The following is a 21409-nucleotide window of genomic DNA, read 5'->3' on the forward strand; positions in this document are numbered from 1 at the left end:
GTACCTGTACTTGATCCCAACTAAGATATAATTACCCCTTATTGGGGGCAGAACAGCCCTATTGGGTTTATTTCATGGTTAAATGATTCCCTTTTCTCTGTAATAATAAAACAGTACCTGTACTTGATCCCAACTAAGATATAATTAATCCTTAATGGAGCCAAAACAAGCCTATTGGGTTTAATTATCATTTATATGATTTTTAGTAGACTTAAGGTATGGAGATCTAAATTATGGAAAGACCCCTTATCAGAAATTACGGAAAACCCCAGGTCCTGAGCATTCTGGATAACAGGTCCCATACCTGTACCTTGTACTTGATGGTAATTTAGCTGCATGGTTCTATATATATGACGACACAATCCTTTTGGGTTTATTTAATGTTCAAATTACTTCAGTAAGAAGTTTTCAGATAATAGATCCTGTACCTGTATCTAATCATTGGATTGACTTCTACACCTTAGTGAGTTCCCCACAAAGACATTCTCCCTTGTGGTGTTTCTAGCTCTATAAAACCCATGATCAGAATATGATACTGTTCACACAGGAGTGAATACCAGTCACTGTATGTCATACAACTTCATTGCCAGTCCTGCAGCACCATCTCCTGGAGAAGCACTTAGTAAGGAATTCTGTAGCGAGATGCAGAAACTCCGACATATTATTCAATGAATCTGCCAGCTAAATTGAGCAAGGCGGTATACATATTACCATTCATTTTGCCTTTTCATTTTTTTCTTTAAAATAAACAAATGATTAATGCTGGATAATATTTTTGAAAATAAAAAAATGGTTGGTTGTTTTGTATGCTGACATTTGTCAAGAATAGAACCCAGGACATCTTGCTCTTCCCTGTCACCGGCCCGAGTGCGTTAGTTTGCTTGATTTTCTTTTTTCGCACCACTGATGAAGAAGCACACAAACAAGCACAGTGACAAGGGCCCTGACTAGGGGTAGGTGACATAAGAGGTATGTTCCTAGTGACATTCCACCATTGTGCCCTAGGCACGTGCCTCTCCTGCCTTCCCCTATTTCCGGCTCTGGACAACAAGGGTCCCCCTTCTTTACTCTGTGAGAACAGGAATACGGGGAATTTACAGGTTCCTATACCGATCAGTATAGTGCACTTTCAAATACTTACAACTTACAGCAGTATGATGGCTCAGTGACTATAATTGCCCCAGTGTAGTACTGGGTTCCAGGGTTTGATTCCAACTAAGGCTCTGTCTGCAAAAATTATCTATGTTCTCCCTAAGTCTGTGTGGGTTTCTTTAGAACTCTTGTGACTCCAATGCTTCCCTGCCCCCATTACGAAAGTATATAAAACCCCAGCTTGAGTGTTATTCTTTGAATGACACTCTTGTTTTTTGGAAGTGTAGGGATCCATAGGGTTAACTAGTCCCTATGGCTTTAAACCCTGCAGCTTCCTTGTTTTGTGCTGTTACTGGGCAAAGACCCATGTATCAGTTTTGAGTTTTCATCTGTGTGTTTATTGGCTAACAGGGAGACCACTCCCTTGGCACTGAGATATAGTGCTTAGCAGGGGGTGGGTCTGTCTCTTTGGCTGCCTTTGCTCACAAGGGAAGGACCCCTGCGCCTGGAGTAGAACTAGGCCCCAGTAAGCCATGTGCCCCAGAGTGTTGTCATCCACTCTGGTGAAGTCAGGGACAGGGACCCCGTGAATGAGGACCAGTTAGATAGCAAGTTTTGTGGAGCACTTTCTAGGAAAGTGAGATAGTGAGGGAAGAGAGCAAGAGCAGTTTGGCTCAGAGGAAAGTAGCTGTGGGAGTCCCTTCCAGACAGGCACTGTTGCCTTAGCGTAGGGCCACGGTTTAGCCATAGGAGGCAGGTAGTGTGTGACCCCTGATCCAGAGTTGCCGTGGGGCCCTGAGGGCTAGAGGTGTTCAACCTGAGGAGTGTGGTAGCCAAGCTGACTGTTCCAGAGAGTGGTCAACTGAACCGGTGGCACTGACCCTGCCCAGGCTCAAGGGGAGTTGGGAGGAATGGGTGTGCACCCTCTCTGTGCTGTCCTCAGGGAAATGCTATGTGCTATGATGTATGTGAATATATTGCACCAACCCTGCATATTGATTGTCTCTGACAATAAACTGATTCTATTGTTCAACTGCAAGAACCTTCTGGCGCCCATTTGTTATTTTGCACTGCAAACAGCTACAGTGAGTTGTAGTTGCATTACACCATAGCTCTGTTTGGTTACTTCCACATAGCGAAGGCCCATCCTGAAGGACTGAGTTGCGTGTACCCCATGCTCTAGACCTATCTAGCCGTGCTGTTGGCTTGGTTACAGCCAAGAAAGGGTTACAGAAGTCTTTCTTTACATCGCTTGGGAATGTGCTATGTTGATCCAAGCTTGATCTTCCTCTAAACCCCTCTTGCACAGATATTGGCATTCCCTGGGGTTTACCAGCTCTGTTATACACCGTGTATACATGAATTGAATTGAAAATATGGCTTGACTTGCCTAGGACAACTCCCACTGACTTCTACATGAACCCACAAGCTTAATTTTTTATTTGAGCTTTCCAGGGTTTTGCACTAAATAAATACTAAAAAAATTGGGGAATCTTTTTGGGAGGTATAGCACAAAAATATTTGAATGTTGAATTCTAACGTTGATAAATCACTCCATGAATCTCATTTGCCACTTAGCCATCAAGAGCGCCAGGTTGGAAGGATCCCCCTGCAAATCTGACACATCATTGATTCATTCATGGTTTCAATGACCTCTTCCAAATGCTAAATGAACAGGTTAATAAAAAAAGGAATGAGTAGAGTACCGTATGGCAAATAACAATTACAGACAACCACTAATTCTACACAATCATTCAACCAGTACAAATACCACCAAGACCAACAAATCTTATATTCTGTTGTTTTTAAACATTTTTGCTCGGGATTCATGGAAAGTTTAAATAAAACCTCAGTCTCAGAATTTATCCTACTGGGAATCACCAATATCGAACATTTAAAGATCGTACTCTTCATTACGTTTTTCTTTTTTTACATGTTTATCTTATTAGGAAACCTCAGTATTTTGGCTGCGGTGATTATTGATCATGGTCTGCACAGACCAATGTATTTCTTTTTGGCCAACCTTTCCTGTCTGGACTTATTCTTCTCATCTACCACAGTCCCGAAGATGTTGGCCGGATTGATGATGGGAGATATGAGAATATCTTTTCAGAGTTGCATGGTTCAACTGTATTTCTTTCATTTGTTTGGCTGTACAGAGGCATTACTGCTGACCTTAATGTCCTATGACAGATACATTGCTATCTGTAATCCTCTACGCTACCAAGTTCTTATGTCAAACAGGGTTTATGTTCAAATGGCTTCTTACTGCTGGGTAATTGGCTTTGTCTATTCCTTGTCCCACACCATACTTACATCCAGACTGCCATATTGCAATATGAACAAAATAACTCATTTTTACTGTGATATTAAGCCCCTTCTCAAACTGGCCTGTGCCAATACAAAACTAAATGAAAGATTGTTGACCATAATATCAGGATTTGTTTCTACCAGCACTTTTATCTTGGTTATGATTTCTTATATCATTATTGGGTCCCACTTGCTAAACATGCCTGTAGGTTCCAAACAAAGTTATAGCAAAGCCATTTCTACATGCACTTCTCATATGGTTGTGGTTCTTTTGTATTTTGGAATTGCCATGTGTACCTACCTGGGGCCTTCTAACAAGGAAACCTTGGAGCAGGACAGACTGACTGCTCTTCTTGTCACAGTTATTACACCAGCTTTAAACCCTGTCATCTATACACTAAGAAACAAGGAGATGAAGACAGCCCTAAAAAGGACATTTTTTAAGAGAAAGTCCCTAAGAAAGTTCTAGTTTCCATTGAGTATTTAAAAAAACAAGAGTGCATAGACTGTAACTCAAAAAAGAGTTGGTCATATTCAGTCCTTGACTAGAGGTATCATGTACTAGTTACAGGATCTGGTCCTGGTTTTGGCTTAGCGGCCTGAAATATCCACTGTGTCCACACACCCTGTCCTCCTCCATGCTGTTCAGCCCAGAGCACAGGCAGGGGAGATTGTCACCCCATTGATACCACAGAAAAGACAAACAACCAGCACTTTAGGGCAATTCCAAACTCGAAGATGCACTTGCATTAATGGTGTTGGATGAGGGCTTTGTTACCAGAGCTAAATCTCCTCTCCTGCAGGGGACAAAGCACCCAAACATATCTTTCCCTCTGGATGAAGAGAAATGACTACATGTGAAGACTCTACGTATGGCACAAGAGCAAAATCACATGAAAACACTTTCTTTCATTCATCCATCCAGAGAAAAAGTTAATCTAAGGTGCTTTGTCACCCGCAGGAAGCACCCAGTCTGTCATCAATCCCAGCATGAACTAACTGCACCTGCATATAGTCAGTTAATGAAGGGTCACCATAACCAGCCCCTTCTAATGATCTCTACTTGGTCATTGAGTTGACCAACCAGCTGTTCCAGTGATCTCTGCTTTGATTATAAACTCCTGCTCAATCAAGTATTTCTGTCTTAATTCCCAACATCTGTTTCATCAAATATTCATGTCTTGAGCCTGAACTCCTGTTTAAATTCATGTCTTGAGCTTGAAGACAGGAACTCTGTCAAAAACTTTAAAGGTAAAAAAACCTGTATGAACTTTTTGCTGCAGCAACTTCCCATGTCCTCTTAGCAAATCTACCTTTCTACACTGTGTATACAGATTTCCTTGTATTTTCCAGGAGCATCACTCAGCTACCGTCTGTAACTCAGTCTTCACTTCAAGAACTGTATTATTTTCTGCTCAAAAAATTATTTGCACCATCTCCATTATTGTTATTCTTGTAAATATCTCAATTCAAATTAAGCTTCAAATCAAGTAGTCTGTCACTACTACCAAAACACTTGTGTCAAACTCCATTTTAAAAAAGAATTAGGGTTCCTTTATTCACATGGATATCAAATATATTCAACAGAAGATGCCATCACTTGATAAGGCATGCTAAAATACAAATCTACAGACAAAAGGTGTTGAGCAAAAGTGGTGAAATATGCTATGTTATTAGTGAAAGAAATACAATATATTATATTGAAAGAGAAGCAAAATTTGTATCTGTTGTTGTTTTGTTTGCTTAGGGTTTTCAAACTTTTTAAATTTCACCTCATTGGGAACCAACTTTGAGTAGGCTGAACATTAGATTAGATAGAGATACATTAAAACAATATTACATCAGTTACACTTCTATAGATCCAAGAACTAGAGATGTAGAGAACTGTTCGCCGGCGAATTAATTCACGCGAACATCGGGTGTTCGCAAGTTCGCAAACTTTTCGCGATTTGGGTTCGCCTTAGGCGTTTTTCCGCTGCATTTTTTCTTGGCCTAAAAACGCAGCACAAGCCACACATGGCGTTTTTCAGCCTAGTACTGGTGTAAGCAAATCCCGTTTCCATGGTGCTAATAGTGCGAAATAGCAAAAAACGCTGCGTATTTCTGCTAGGTCTGCCAGCTGCCTTTGTGTATACATAGGAATAGCTTGCGGTTTTACGCATGCTGTGTCAACAAAGTATTTTTCAGAGAAATTTTTGCCCTTGATCCCCCTCCTGCATGTCACTGTCCAGGTCGTGGCACCCTTTAAACAACTTTAAAATCAGTTTTCTGGCCAGAAATGGCTTTTCTAGGTTTTAAAGTTCGCCTTCCCATTGAAGTCTATGGGGTTCGCAAAGTTCGCTACATCCCTACCAAGAACATCTAGAAAATGTTTCTCTCACTTCCCTCTATTTTGGATGCTGTACCTACGGCCATAACTCCATCATGTGACAAGCCTTCCCTTAATGGGGAGTTATATGGGGTGGCCAAAGTTGTTTGACACCTGAGGCTACTTGCATTATTCATCTAGGTCAACAGGCCATTGGTTTTTGTGTCTGACAATCTGAGATTTTCAAGGCAATTAATAAGCAGTCAGCTTGTTTGACTTTTGAGAGTCCTGCAAATTTACCTAGGATTTAGGGCTGTACACTTGCTGAGTGCCCCAGTGGAGACTTTTCAGTTAGATCGAATTGAGAAGGGTTGGATTTGGGAATGATCGGAACCCATCAGGACCCATCATAGGTGATGTGGAGGTCACACCAGAACATAACCTCACACACATTTATCTTCCTAGAACCCATACCTGTTATACCAGCGGTATCAAAAACTGGGTATGTTTCATTGGATATTGCCTGTTAAACGAGTCCAAACCTGACTGGCTTTGGGTACTTGGTTTGTCAGATAGGAATGTCTGGGCAGGGGCAGGTCACACAGTAGTCATGTTTAGTCTGTATGGGACCGGAGGGATCATCTAAAATTGATGAATTTAATTTCATCTTTTTATTATGTTCCCATAAGGAGATATGGACATTTTATCATTGGTCAAGTCCATACACTCAGGAGGTAATAAACCTCACTCTGTGTCCTGCTAGTGGTGACTCCCCTTGCATTCCTGAGGGAGGGGGGAGTGTCCAGTTACCTGATGCCCCTGCAAACTGGGATAAATAGTCAGCTCTTCTGACTACAATTTGGATTTACTTTGGAGGACCAATTTCAATTGGAAGTTCATCCCATTGGTTTCCCCCTTGCCTCCAGGATTAGAAGGACTCTGGTACAGTATAGGACTTCTATGTTTTTCCCTTTTATTTTACAAACTGTTTGTACTTGTTTTTCCGTATGTCCTTTTTCTAAAATCGTGTTGTACAACTGCACTGTTACACCTTTTATAATATTCAATATAAAATTGAATATGTTTTGTCATTGATGCTCTAAAGCGAACTTAACCTTCAAGTGTGTAACTGTGTGCCTTAGCCCTCTGCATGCTGTATGCTGATTAACCTCTTGACTGCTGGTAGGAAGAGCGTGTGTGTCAGTTTCTTACATTAACCCTTTGCTACTAGAGTGCTTGGCATCTCTCATCACCAGTGTAAGAAATATGAGAGTGGTGGCAGCAAGTTTTGTGTATGAGTTTGTGAGTGTTGGTTGGTCTTTGGGATGCTGTGACGCTAGTCTGACCTGTGTGTGAGACTGAGTAGGTGACCCTCTAGACAGCCACGCCTAAAGTCACGTGCGTCTGAAGTGGCGTAATGGTGAAAAACATGTTTTGGTGTATGGAATTTGGGGGCCTCCTTCTAAGCAGCCAAATGGGAAGGTGCAGGCACAGTCAGAGGTGTCAACCAACCCCATTTTTTTTTTTGTTTTTTGTCTGAATTCCTATGCACATCAGCTGATAACGTGAAATAAGTTCTCAAAAAGGCCTGGGGTGGATCATTATCTCATCCTCAATGGTATGGGGTTGGGTGGCAGTTCTGCAGGCACAGTTGGAATTGAAGTCAGGAGACCGGAACCTTATTCTCAGGTTTGAGACTGGGTTTGTTTAAGGGGTAAAGGAAATTTAAATTTACTTAATGGTAAACTGTATTAGCATTGTGAGATGCAGCTCAGGCAGTTTGCAGCCATCAGTGCATTTGGCATTTGCCACCCACCTCTTAAACTTAAGAAAAAAAAAGCTGCTTTCACTTGCACTTAGATTGTAAGCTCTACGGGGCAGGGACCTCCTTCCTACTGTAGATTGTAAGCTCTTTTGGGCAGGGCTCTCTTCCCCTCCTGTATCGGTTATTGGTTGCTTTATATGTTACTCTGTATGTATGTAACCCACTTATTGTACAGCACTGCGGAATATGTTGGCACTTTATAAATAAATAATAATAATACTGTGTCTCATACCACATGGCACTTATTCCCTGTGCATTTATATATATTTATATTTATTGTATTTATTATAACACTTGCCCTCCCTGTGTGTAATTGTGTATTCTGTAAGATTGTACAGCGCTGCGTACCCTTGTGGCACTTTATAAATAAAGTTATACATACATACATACAATTTGCATCTGGTTTTACAGATTTAAACCCTGCAATCTATTCACAAAACAACAAAGATTTAAAAACACTTTTATATCATTTGCATTTGAATCCACAAATAAAATCCAGCCAAATATCTTTAATTAGCAAAAAGACTCAAAGGATTAATTAATCAATGTTTTGTTCTATTATAATAATAGAAACAAATAGGAATGGCATCCCACAGTGCTAGAATCAGAAATCCCATTGCCTCTTATTAAGGGATTTCTGGTTGCAGAAGGATTTCTCCAGGTAATTACACCCACCAGGTATAAATAGAGCACCTATAGATGCCTCATCTCCCATCTCCTGTAAATAGACAAGTTGGGTGAGTACTATGTGTGTAGGATTATTTCCCCTTCCAATTATTTTGAACAAACAAGACAATGCAATACTGAGTAAATGCTACGCGCCAATTAGATTAAAATAGAGGGTTCACTTATCTCTAATTTAGGTTACCCCTATCTGAACCAGGGCTGTTAACAAAGTGTTGGACTGAGATGCCAGGGGCCCACCAGAAAGCCTTTAGACTATAGGCCCACTTTCTAAACTATTATTCCTCCTCTCCTCCTTCATCTTCTTTATTATCCAAGTCCCTTTTCTCTATCCTTCTATCTCTTTTTTCCATACAGAAATAGGGAATGACCATGCAATTGGCCAAATAGTTAGAAGCAGGACTATTGACACCTGGGCCCACCGGGAGTTTTCCTGGTATCCTGGTGGGACAGTCCAACACTGGTTCTTACTGGAGAGAATAAAAACTTTATAAAGTAAGAGTATATATTGTTTGGCCTGTCAGCTATTGTTGAACTGTAACTACTGGAGCCACAACAGTTTTATGTTGGGTGCTGGGGGTTGTTCTTTAACAGCTTAGGGACTTCAGGTTGGGCAACACATAAAAACCGGTTACTTCACCAAGTGCAGGGAAAGATGCAAAGTAAAAAAAAACAAACATGTTTTTGTACTCTTGTGCTCTGCCCTTTTTAAACATTACAGCATATATATATATATATAGCATGGTTTTGTTAATATATGTAATTACGAGATTGTGAATGGCTTATAAAGAATAACCATTAGTAAATAATGGTACTACCTGTTCTTTATACTGAATACCTCTGACTAGGGCTGTTTGTTGGCAACACTCTGAGGATCCCAGTATCCCTTATTGGGCACCATTTCTATAAACCAGGGATCCCCAACCTTTCTTACTCGTGAGCCACAGTCAAATGTAAAAAGACTCGGAGAGCAACACAAGCACCATAAAAGCTCATGGAGGAGCCAAATAAGGGTTGTGATTGGCTATTAGGGGCCTCTATGCACCCTATCAGCTTACAGGGGCTTTATTTGGTAGGAAATCTTGTTTTTATTCAACCAAAACTTGCCCCCAAGTCAGGAATTAAAAATGTTGCCCGAGCCACTGGTTGAGGATCACTGCTATAAACCAACAGGCAAGATGGGGGTGGAATAAACATAATGCAAAGTTATTTGCAGACTGTTTCTACTGTAGTTATAAACTTTATCTGGTCCACTGTTTAAAAGACACTGAGTTCATCTGTGATTGATGGGTAACAAAATGGACATAGGATTGTGCCAATTAAAATGCTTTAACATACAGATTAGGGGTTCCCAAACAAGTGAGGTGAGTGGAATTTTGAAGCTTCCCCCCATGAGTATTAGATACCTGCATACAGTGTCAGACTTGGGCGGCGTGGCGCTGGAAGAAAACTGGTATGCTTTGGCCCTCGTGGCAAGTCTGGGGGAGGGATTTGCAATGGGGGTGGGGAATCCCCCTTGACTAGGGTGGTGGGGCCTTTAGATGGCGGCCCCAGGAAGGCCTAAGACAACCCATTCTGTCTGTCTGTGTATGGTACGATGCTTCCTGCTTGTTGTGAAGTCCTACAGAATAACACAGAAAGTATTGTCCTTGATTGATTGTTATACATATATATGGCTACTGTTTAGTAAAAGGATATTGGATAATTCAGATTTAACTCTTTAGATTCTACTTGGAAAAAAAATGATTAGAATCCTTTATTGCTGTTTGCGGTTTTAACTATTTACAGCCCAACACTTCTGCTAAGATAACACCCCAAGACCATCTATCTGTTCAAACAAACTGACACATGAATCTTCTCTGATAAATCTGTCAGTTCCTCGAATCCCTTTCTTGACTGTCAGGAAAATGTTGATAAATAAAGAAACTATCGCTCCATTAATAAACGGTATATTCATATAGTGATAACCTCAAATCTTGTTTTTAATTCCTCCACAGCTTTTAGACTAGTAGATGTTGGCGCAGAATATGAAAAAAAATCCTTTTTCTTCATCTCTGAAATGATTTCCAGTTATTACTTTGATTCTTCATTATAGCTGAATAAGTTGTGAGGGACATGAACCACACACAGTTCAATGGTTTCTTGTTAGAGGGATTTTTGAATCTTAATGACCTGAGAATCTTGCTCTTTTTCTGCTTCCTTTCAACGTTCCTCCTCACTCTGGCTGGGAATATGCTAGTTATCCTGTTGGTGCAATGTCACACTCGTCTTCACACACCAATGTACCTTTTTATCACCAACCTTTCTTTCTTGGAGATATGGTACACAATGACAACAGCCCCCAAGCTTCTGGCTATTTTATTAACTAAAGACAACAGAATTTCCTATGAATGGTGCTTTGCTCAGCTCTATATGTTCCATGGTTTAGGCATGACGGAGTGTGCTCTACTGGCTGTAATGGCGTTTGACCGTTGCATGGCAATATGTAACCCTCTGAGATACACCTCTATCATGAATGAAAGAATGTGTAGAGCTCTGGCCATTCTGAGCTGGACATTTGGGTTCTTTGCTTCATTAATTCCCACCACATTGACTCACAAAGTCCCTCTGTGTGGACCTCATTATATTGACCATTATTTCTGTGACCTAGCTCCCCTTTTGGCCTTGGCTTGTACAGACACTTCCTTCACTTCTGCCATGAACAGTAGCGTCATTGGATTTGCCACCATGTTTAACCTTGTATTCATCATAGTTATGTATATAAGTATTATATGGTCTATTATGAAGTTACGGTCAAACACGGGGAGAATGAAGGCCTTCTCCACTTGCTCTTCCCATCTAATTGTTGTAGTGATGTTTTATAGCACCGCTTTTACAGTTTATGCCACTCCAAAAGGATCGTGGCCCACCAGCTATGACAAGCTAATTGCTGTCGTTTATACTATTGTTACCCCAATGTTGAATCCCATTATTTACACTTTACGGAATAATGAAGTAAGGATAGCTTTAAAAGAAACAATACAAAGCAAAAGGGTGACACTTAAATTGTGTTGACTATTAAAAAATCAGTATAACAAAATTGTAATCTAAGTAAACAGACCCTTACAATCATGAAGGAACAGATACTACAGAAAAACCTTGTGTTGAAAAACAGACCAGATATTTGGTTTACGTACTATGAGCAGGTCATTCCACAACATTATTGGGAAGAACCATTTGCTCTGCTTCAAGTGTGAACATTTTCTTCTCAAATGAATGGCCTTTTGTTCTTTTATTTTCAAAAAAAGACTATCTGTCTATAGTAGGCATATCCCCCATATCCACAAGGGCCTACTCTACTCTTTCCTCATAGTGCAGTTGTTTCATTTATCTTACCAGTTTAGTTACATCTCTGCACTCTTTCCAACTCGGTAATAACACCTCTTAAGGACTAAGGCCCAAAACGGCACTCCATACTTTAGGTAAGGCCTTGGAAAGGCCTTAAAAAAGGACTTTAAAAAGTCAAGTTAATGCCATTTTGTATGCAAGTCAGCACTTTATTCACTTTTGTAGCAACTGGCCTAGAGTTGTACTTTTGTAGCAACTGGCCTAGAGTTGTACTTTTGTAGCAACTGGCCTAGAGTTGTACAGTCTATTTACAAAAATCTTCAATTCTTACTCAATTAAGGATGCCCCCAACACACCACTATTTAGGGGTATATTTATCATGCTGTGTAAAAAGTGGAGTGAAGCATTACCAGTGATGTTGCCCAGGGCAACCAATCAGCAATTAGATTTCAACATATTGTATAACTGTCAGTAGTGCTCCGGTTAGGGGCGCTCCTCTTAGCAATGCTCCACTTCGTAGAAAAAGTTAAGATGGCAGCACCCTATTGACCTAATCTCATCATGCCGACATGCCACGACACTGTGCTTGGCATGAAAATTTTAAATAAATACATGCCAAAGACCTATGTTCAATGCCCAAGTATAGGACTTTCTTAGTAAGCTCCTGTTTGCTTCGTAAAATGTTTTTTCTATTCATCTACTGGTATTTTACCCTCCTGCCTGCTTCTGACCATCCTGTTTGCCGTCTGAACCAACCCGTGCCTGGGACACATTTTGAGATGGATCAATCCTTCTGGTACCGCGATTCTGGACTGTTTTGCTGCCTGTACTCAAGCTTCCTCCTCGGTCCCAACTATAAACCCTTAAAGAGCCAAGCAGGACCAACAATAACTTGCATTTCGTTTATTTCCACCCAAGTTGCATTTATCAACATTGAACCTTATTTGCCAATTTGCTGACCCTTTCAAGTGGCAGCACCTTCCATGGAATTCGTAGTTTTTCACAATGTAGTAGTTTATTTACTTTCCTTACTTAATTCATTTAGATGAATTTTGATTTTCTCAAATTGTCAAATTGTCATTGCTTTGAATATGTTCTTATGGATAGAGCTTCATAGAAGAGGCATATAGAAGAGGCATATAGAAGAGGCATATAGAAGAGGCATATAGAAGAGGCATATAGAAGAAGACATGTCCAACCTAGTCAGAATGGGAAACTGACACAAACTTCCATCTAACTATACCAGGGGTGGGCAAACTTTTTGGCTCAGGGGCCACATTGACTTACAGACGGCCCGGGCCGGACCAGCGCTACGCCCAGGGCCGCCATTAGAAATCACGGGGCCTCTCAGCTCCCACCCAGCATCCTGCAGCTCCCCACCCCAGCATCCTTCAGCTAAACCCCAGCATCCTCCAGCTCCCCCCTCAGCATCCCACCCAGCATCCTCCAGCTCCACTCCCCAGCATCCTGCAGTTCCCCCCAGCATCCTTCAGCTCCCCCCAGCATCCTTCAGCTCCCCCCCAGCATCCTTCAGCTCCCCCCTCAGCATCCTACCCAGCATCCTGCAGCTCCCCCCAGCGTTCTTCCCATCATCCTCCTCAACATCCTCCCACCAGCTCCCCCCGCCCCCCCCCCCCCCCGCGCGACCTACTGCTTCCTTTGGCTCCATCCTCCAAGACCTCCTGCCTCCTCCGGCTGTGTCAGTCCCCCGGCTCCCGCTGCATCTGAAGTTTTATACTGTTGCGCCCCGTGCGTTCTGACGTCACGCGCATGCACGGGGCGCAACCAATCAGGAGTCGGCGGCCGGATTAAAAAGGCAAATGGGCCGTAGTTTGCCCACCCCTGAACTATACGATATGGGTCACATCTCTTGCTAATTACATGGTGTTATTCCCATCTTTGTAAATAACATTATTACAATTTCAGGTTTGTTAAGATGCCAGTCATCCAATGTGCTAGTTCTACACAGGGACACACTTAATGAAATATGTGGGATAGGCTATACATCCACTACGTAGCAGTTATCAGACTTTTCACCGGACATTTGAAAAATACTTTTGTGAACTCATTGCCAAATGAATTGCTATTACTTGATACAATATTCCATATTAAAGATGACTGAATAGAGTTCTTATTCTAATTAAATATAAAGGTGTGATGTGTCTATTTTGCCTCCTTTATCTGTCAGTATTTGTTTGTGCTTTATAAATGTTTAATAATAATAAGTGCTTTACCTTGTCTGTTGAACTAACTCTCAGATGCATAGAGAAAGATATATACTACAGGGAACCCTTAGGGCCTTCTAGAAAATGTTTTTAAAATATCCTCTCTTTGTACATATTAGTAAAATAATGTATAATTGTTTGATATGTGTTTGTCTGTTTATTCCCATGATGTCATTTCACATCTAATTTTACCTTTACATTGTTAGGCATTAGCAATGCTTTGTTTGTCATGTGAATCCCTAGAGATTTCATCAGTTGAGTATAACAATGTAAGCAAATGTCTAAATGATTGCCATTGGAGGTAAAGGAGAGAACAATACCGTTAATTATTACGCCTTAGTTGAATTTATAAATGTTTAGCACAACAGTAATACAATCACCCCTATACTGAACCATCATAATTCACATTTACTCTTACGGGTTATATTTTTTATAATCCCAGAATTACAGCATTGAGGGTAAATATTTTTTCACATTTTCTTCAAAATGATAATCCCTTAGATTAATGCTATGATATAACAACCTTCCTGTATAATTGCCCTTGTCTTTTACTTATTTTCCTATCTTAATTCAACCTATAGATTCATGGACTTCCCCACACCTTCCAGTCTTTCCTTAGAAATATACATGGCAACCTTATAATCAGTGGGGGATGTGAATGCCACCCTTGCCCACCTTACCCTCCCCACACACATGCTAAACTGGCCATTCACGCTAAGATCCACTCACTTGGCGAGGTCACCAAGCAAGTTGAACTTCTCCCAATAGCCCCACCTACTGGTGGGCAATATCAGGCTAATTCGGTTGTTTGGCCCTGGGGCCATACAATCGATTTTGAACGACAGGTATAGGCGTCCGTCGGTTTAGGGACCGCATCAACGAGCCGGTGTGGTCCCCAATCCAACTAAATTTCAAACCTGCCCGATTGGTCAGGCAGGCCTGTAGTTAGTGCCCATACACGGCCAATAAGCAGCCGAATCGGTCTAAGGGACCAATATCGGCAGCTAGAATCGGCCCGTGGCCACCTTTAGTCTCCCAGCAATAAGGAGGTGGACATTTTACCTGCTGCTAGTGATTTGACCGCCATGACACTTTTTGCTTGACAATTTACCACAATTTTGACACAAAACTATAGGGAGTTATAAAAAGCCCCAGACTTTGCAGGAGGAGAGTATATGGAATGGGTAAAGCAGCAGGAGAAATAGTGGAACAGCCTGGAGAAAGCCAATGATGGGTGGCTCCAATTGGGAATGGCCTTTTGGGAAATAATATGAAATAAAGAAGGGGCTGGTAGTTACACAGTTGAGCTACCTCAGGGACATTAGAAGGTCTTAATTATGGTATTTTTAAAGGACACAGAAACCCTTATTTACTTATGGGTGTCAATATGTTAGGCACTCTCCTTCCCCGATAATCAAATTACGTTTTTCCTGTTTCTGCACTGGCTGGGGAATATATATATATATATATACGTTGCACTCAGCACTGCTCAGTCCTTCTTGCCTTCTGTTCCACAGCGCCTATGGACATGGGGGAACCCTGGAGCTACTGCCGCCTCCTGACCAAATGGTAGCTCCAGGGTTCCCTCTGCACAGTGCACTTGCACTAAAAGAATAGAGCGCACACTTGCACACCAAACACCGGGATGCTGGTAAGTAAAATGGCTGCAGGAAAACAAATAGAAATTTGGCACCCCCTAAAGAATCAGGGTGTTCATGTCCTTTAAAAGACTTTAAAAAAAAAAAAAATTAAAGGTCTATTACAACAAACAATTATACCTTAGCAGTGCATCCAGTGATCCACGATTTTTATGACAGAAACAGCTGCTTTTTAATAATACGTGGATCTTCCCAAGCCATATAGATACCATAAAACTAGACAATTGGAGTAATGCACAATGATAATACAGGTATAGGACCCATTATCCAGAATGCTCGGGACCAAGGGTATTCCAGATAAGGGGTCTTTCCGTAATTTGGATCTCAGTGCCATAAGTCTTCTAAAAAATCAATAAAACATTAATTAAACAATAGGATTGTTTTGCATCCAATAAGGATTATTTATATCTTAGTTGGGATCAAGTACAGGTACTGTTTTATTATTACAGAGAAAAGGGAATCATTTAACCATGAAATAAACCCAATAGGGCTGTTCTGCCCCCAATAAGGGGTAATTATATCTTAGTTGGGATCAAGTGCAGGTACTGTTTTATTATAACAGAGAAAAGGGAATCATTTAACCATGAAATAAACCCAATAGGGCTGTTCTGCCCCCAATAAGGGGTAATTATATCTTAGTTGGGATCAAGTACAGGTACTGTTTTATTATTACAGAGAAAAGGGAATCATTTAACCATGAAATAAACCCAATAGGGCTGTTCTGTCCCCAATAAGGGGTAATTATATCTTAGTTGGGATCAAGTACAGGTACTGTTTTATTATTACAGAGAAAAGGGAATCATTTAACCATGAAATAAACCCAATAGGGCTGTTCTGCCCCCAATAAGGGGTAATTATATCTTAGTTGGGATCAAGTACAGGTACTGTTTTATTATTACAGAGAAAAGGGAATCATTTAACCATGAAATAAACCCAATAGGGCTGTTCTGTCCCCAATAAGGGGTAATTATATCTTAGTTGGGATCAAGTACAGGTACTGTTTTATTTCTACGTAGAAAAAGAAAATCAGTTTTAAAATTCTGAATTATTTAATTAAAATGGAGTCTATGGGAGACGGGCATTCCGTAATTCGGAGCTTTCTGGATAACGGGTTTCCGGATAAGGGGTCCGATACCTGTATGCTCTTGGAACTTGTATTGAATAACCTATGTGAAACATTCTATGCACTGCACAATAATTGACACCCAAAAAAAAGTTAAACTATATCCCCCAAACATTGTTGGGATCTATGATAATAAATCACAAAAACAGCCCAAAAACAGTATTTTGAAATAAAGTATTTTGATATAATACTTTGATAATAGTATGTGCCATTGCATAAGCCCACATTGAAAAATTGCAACTAGTGATGAGTGAATCTGTCCCATTTCGCCAAAAAATTTGCGAAACTAAAGCAAAATTCTTAACACGGAGAAAAATCCGCAAAATATGTTTGTTGCACGATTTTTTTTGTCGCCCGCGTCTTTTTTTGTCACCCGTGCCCATTTTGAAGCGACTGCATGCTTTTTTTCTCAGAAGTTTCGCAAAATATTTCACCAATGACAAAATTCGCTGCGAATCTATGCCTGGTGAAAATATTGGCTCATCACTAATTGCAACCCTTTGGATCATAGGAAACACTGTACTAACTTACAAACTTGGGGCACACATACACGCAAGGTCACATCAGCCAATGAATGGACAGAGCTGTGTCTTTTATTCCCACACTTCTTCCTGTTACAGTCAGAGCTGTGTTCCTGTAAAGTGATCAGAGAGTGGTTAGTCTTTCTCTAGAGACCAAAGAGTTATTTAGGGTTTTTTTAGATATCATTGTGCAATCACCCCAATGAGTTACTCCAGAGTCCGACCAAAAAGGTCGGCCATACACGAGCAGATCCGCTCGCTTGGCGATGTCGGCAAGCGAGTGGATCTTCCCCCGATATCCCCACCTACGGGGGAAAAAAAAAATAATCTGATTGTTTGGCCCATTATGTGGGCGGCAATGGGGCAGTCGGATCAGGGACCGCATCAACGAGCCGACTGGATTTTCTAACCTGGCCGATCGAGATCTGGCCAATTTCAGGCCAGATATCGGTCGGCCAGGCCACTCTGCTCTCCCCATACACGGGCCGATTAGCTGCCGAATCGGTCAAAGGGACCCATATCGGCAGCTATAGTCGGCCCGTGTATGGGGACCTTAAGTTACATTCATTGCCTTCTGTCCTTTCGATCTGAAGAAGGGCCCTGTGAGGTCTGAAAGCTTGTTACCGTTAAGGTCCACATACACAGGTCGATTCTAGCTGTTGATATCGGTCCCTTAGATCGACTTTGCCTATGCCTAAATTCCTCCGATATTGCCCACCCGTAGGTGGGGATATCGGGAGAAGATCCGCTCGCTTGGCGACATCGCCAAGCGAGCGGATCTTAAGGTGTATGGGCACCTTTAAACTCTTACAGCAAAAGCATCCTAACCCATTTAGATACAGTATGCTGTCACACAAATATTCCTTTTTATTGTGATGTAGGTAAATTACATGCTATATACTCATTATATACTCCTCTGCATTATTTGAATATAAACTGAATATCAATCATTCAGAATACAGCAAAGTTTCCCTCGGTTTTATTTTTTGTTGCCCCCACAAGTGAGGCCCAAAGCCATGGATAGGATAACAGCCTGAAGGCCAGTTAGAGTGATAGTTGGAATGAATACTTTTTGTAGTCAGTGATATTCCCTACAGCATACTTTATTGTTTCATTGGTGTAAGATTTCTGAGAATTACCCAAGTACCCTAAATATTCCCTGAACTATAACAGGATAACTGATATAGCAATATTAACCTATACATTGCCAATCTTCTTGTGAATTAAATGGATATGTGACTGAATATAGGACCACAAACAGGGGCTTGCACCCCCAAAAAAGTCACTGGTATAGGGTCTACCCAACATCTTTAACACTCACTTTTTTATGAATGCAGCAGACACTTATGTCGCATCATTAAAAGAAGTCTAAATATTATTCCCAAAGCGTTGGCGCTCCTGAGCCTCGTAAGGCCCAAAAGTGCAGATTCCTTGGAAGCAATATTTGTCTATATGTAACAAGGCCATATTTCCTACAACAAAAATACAAAAGATGTAAACAATAAATAATAAGACTCAGAGGATTAGCTAATTAATGGCAATTTCAATTAAATTTAACGATGTAAACAACTGAGTGACATCCCTGAGTGCTACCGTCAGAAACCCATCCTCTCTAATCAGGAGAAATGTAAAATATTCTGCCCACGGCCTTGTGGTCCTGGCAACAGAACGACTGCCGTTAATGACACCAGTTGGGTATAAATAGAACATCTGGGGAGAAGGATTCATTTTCTAGAACATGGAAAATCACAAGGTGGGTAATTACATTATCTAAACAGATAAAATTATTGGTCAATTATATTAATACAGGGGTAGGGGGATAGCTCTCAGTACAAGTGAGGGAATACAGGGGTATGGGAGATAGCTCTCAGTACAAGTGAGGGAATACAGGGGTATGGGAGATAGCTCTCAGTACAAGTGAGGGAATACAGGGGTAGGGGAGATAGCTCTCAGTACAAGTGAGGGAATACAGGGGTAGGGGAGATAGCTCTCAGTACAAGTGAGGGAATACAGGGTTATGGGAGATAGCTCTCAGTACAAGTGAGGGAATACAGGGGTAGGGGAGATAGCTCTCAGTACAAGTGAGGGAATACAGGGGTATGGGAGATAGCTCTCAGTACAAGTGAGGGAATACAGGGGTATGGGGGATAGCTCTTAGTACAAGTGAGGGAATACAGGGGTATGGGAGATAGCTCTCAGTACAAGTGAGGGAATACAGGGGTAGGGGGGATAGCTCTCAGTACAAGTGAGGGAATACAGGGGTAGGGGAGATAGCTCTCAGTACAAGTGAGGGAATACAGGGGTAGGGGAGATAGCTCTCAGTACAAGTGAGGGAATACAGGGGTAGGGGGATAGCTCTCAGTACAAGTGAGGGAATACAGGGTTATGGGAGATAGCTCTCAGTACAAGTGAGGGAATACAGGGGTAGGGGAGATAGCTCTCAGTACAAGTGAGGGAATACAGGGGTAGGGGAGATAGCTCTCAGTACAAGTGAGGGAATACAGGGGTAGGGGAGATAGCTCTCAGTACAAGTGAGGGAATACAGGGGTAGGGGGGATAGCTCTCAGTACAAGTGAGGGAATACAGGGGTTTGGGAGATAGCTCTCAGTACAAGTGAGGGAATACAGGGGTATGGGAGATAGCTCTCAGTACAAGTGAGGGAATACAGGGGTAGGGGAGATAGCTCTCAGTACAAGTGAGGGAATACAGGGGTAGGGGAGATAGCTCTCAGTACAAGTGAGGGAATACAGGGGTAGAGGAGATAGCTCTCAGTACAAGTGAGGGAATACAGGGGTAGGGGGGATAGCTCTCAGTACAAGTGAGGGAATACAGGGGTAGGGGAGATAGCTCTCAGTACAAGTGAGGGAATACAGGGGTAGGGGAGATAGCTCTCAGTACAAGTGAGGGAATACAGGGGTAGGGGAGATAGCTCTCAGTACAAGTGAGGGAATACAGGGGTAGGGGAGATAGCTCTCAGTACAAGTGAGGGAATACAGGGGTAGGGGAGATAGCTCTCAGTACAAGTGAGGGAATACAGGGGTAGGGGGGATAGCTCTCAGTACAAGTGAGGGAATACAGGGGTAGGGGGGATAGCTCTCAGTACAAGTGAGGGAATACAGGGGTAGGGGGGATAGCTCTCAGTACAAGTGAGGGAATACAGGGGTAGGGGAGATAGCTCTCAGTACAAGTGAGGGAATACAGGGGTAGGGGAGATAGCTCTCAGTACAAGTGAGGGAATACAGGGGTAGAGGAGATAGCTCTCAGTACAAGTGAGGGAATACAGGGGTAGGGGGGATAGCTCTCAGTACAAGTGAGGGAATACAGGGGTAGGGGAGATAGCTCTCAGTACAAGTGAGGGAATACAGGGGTAGGGGAGATAGCTCTCAGTACAAGTGAGGGAATACAGGGGTATGGGAGATAGCTCTCAGTACAAGTGAGGGAATACAGGGGTAGGGGAGATAGCTCTCAGTACAAGTGAGGGAATACAGGGGTAGGGGGGATAGCTCTCAGTACAAGTGAGGGAATACAGGGGTAGGAGAGATAGCTCTCAGTACAAGTGAGGGAATACAGGGGTAGGGGGGATAGCTCTCAGTACAAGTGAGGGAATACAGGGGTAGGGGAGATAGCTCTCAGTACAAGTGAGGGAATACAGGGGTATGGGAGATAGCTCTCAGTACAAGTGAGGGAATACAGGGGTAGGGGAGATAGCTCTCAGTACAAGTGAGGGAATACAGGGGTAGGGGGGATAGCTCTCAGTACAAGTGAGGGAATACAGGGGTATGGGAGATAGCTCTCAGTACAAGTGAGGGAATACAGGGGTATGGGAGATAGCTCTCAGTACAAGTGAGGGAATACAGGGGTATGGGAGATAGCTCTCAGTACAAGTGAGGGAATACAGGGGTATGGGAGATAGCTCTCAGTACAAGTGAGGGAATACAGGGGTATGGGAGATAGCTCTCAGTACAAGTGAGGGAATACAGGGTTATGGGAGATAGCTCTCAGTACAAGTGAGGGAATACAGGGGTAGGGGAGATAGCTCTCAGTACAAGTGAGGGAATACAGGGGTAGGGGGGATAGCTCTCAGTACAAGTGAGGGAATACAGGGGTAGGGGAGATAGCTCTCAGTACAAGTGAGGGAATACAGGGGTAGGGGGGATAGCTCTCAGTACAAGTGAGGGAATACAGGGTTAGGGGAGATAGCTCTCAGTACAAGTGAGGGAATACAGGGGTAGGGGAGATAGCTCTCAGTACAAGTGAGGGAATACAGGGTTAGGGGAGATAGCTCTCAGTACAAGTGAGGGAATACAGGGGTAGGGGAGATAGCTCTCAGTACAAG

General features: G+C 42.1%; 2 protein-coding genes across 2 annotated transcripts; both read left to right on the plus strand.

Moving 5' to 3' along the window:
* Positions 1-2920: 2920 nt before the first annotated feature.
* LOC101731654 (olfactory receptor 12D2) lies at positions 2921-3871 on the plus strand. Its single transcript, XM_031891787.1, has one exon. The coding sequence runs from the start codon at positions 2921-2923 to the stop codon at positions 3869-3871; it is 951 nt and encodes a 316-aa protein (XP_031747647.1).
* A 6463-nt stretch (positions 3872-10334) lies between these two features.
* On the plus strand, positions 10335-11273 carry LOC116406832 (olfactory receptor 6N2-like). Its single transcript, XM_031891788.1, has one exon. It carries the CDS (start codon positions 10335-10337, stop codon positions 11271-11273), a length of 939 nt encoding a protein of 312 aa, XP_031747648.1.
* Positions 11274-21409: the final 10136 nt, after the last annotated feature.

Source organism: Xenopus tropicalis, chromosome 8, assembly GCF_000004195.4.
Source record: "Xenopus tropicalis strain Nigerian chromosome 8, UCB_Xtro_10.0, whole genome shotgun sequence".
Lineage (NCBI taxonomy): Eukaryota > Metazoa > Chordata > Amphibia > Anura > Pipidae > Xenopus > Xenopus tropicalis.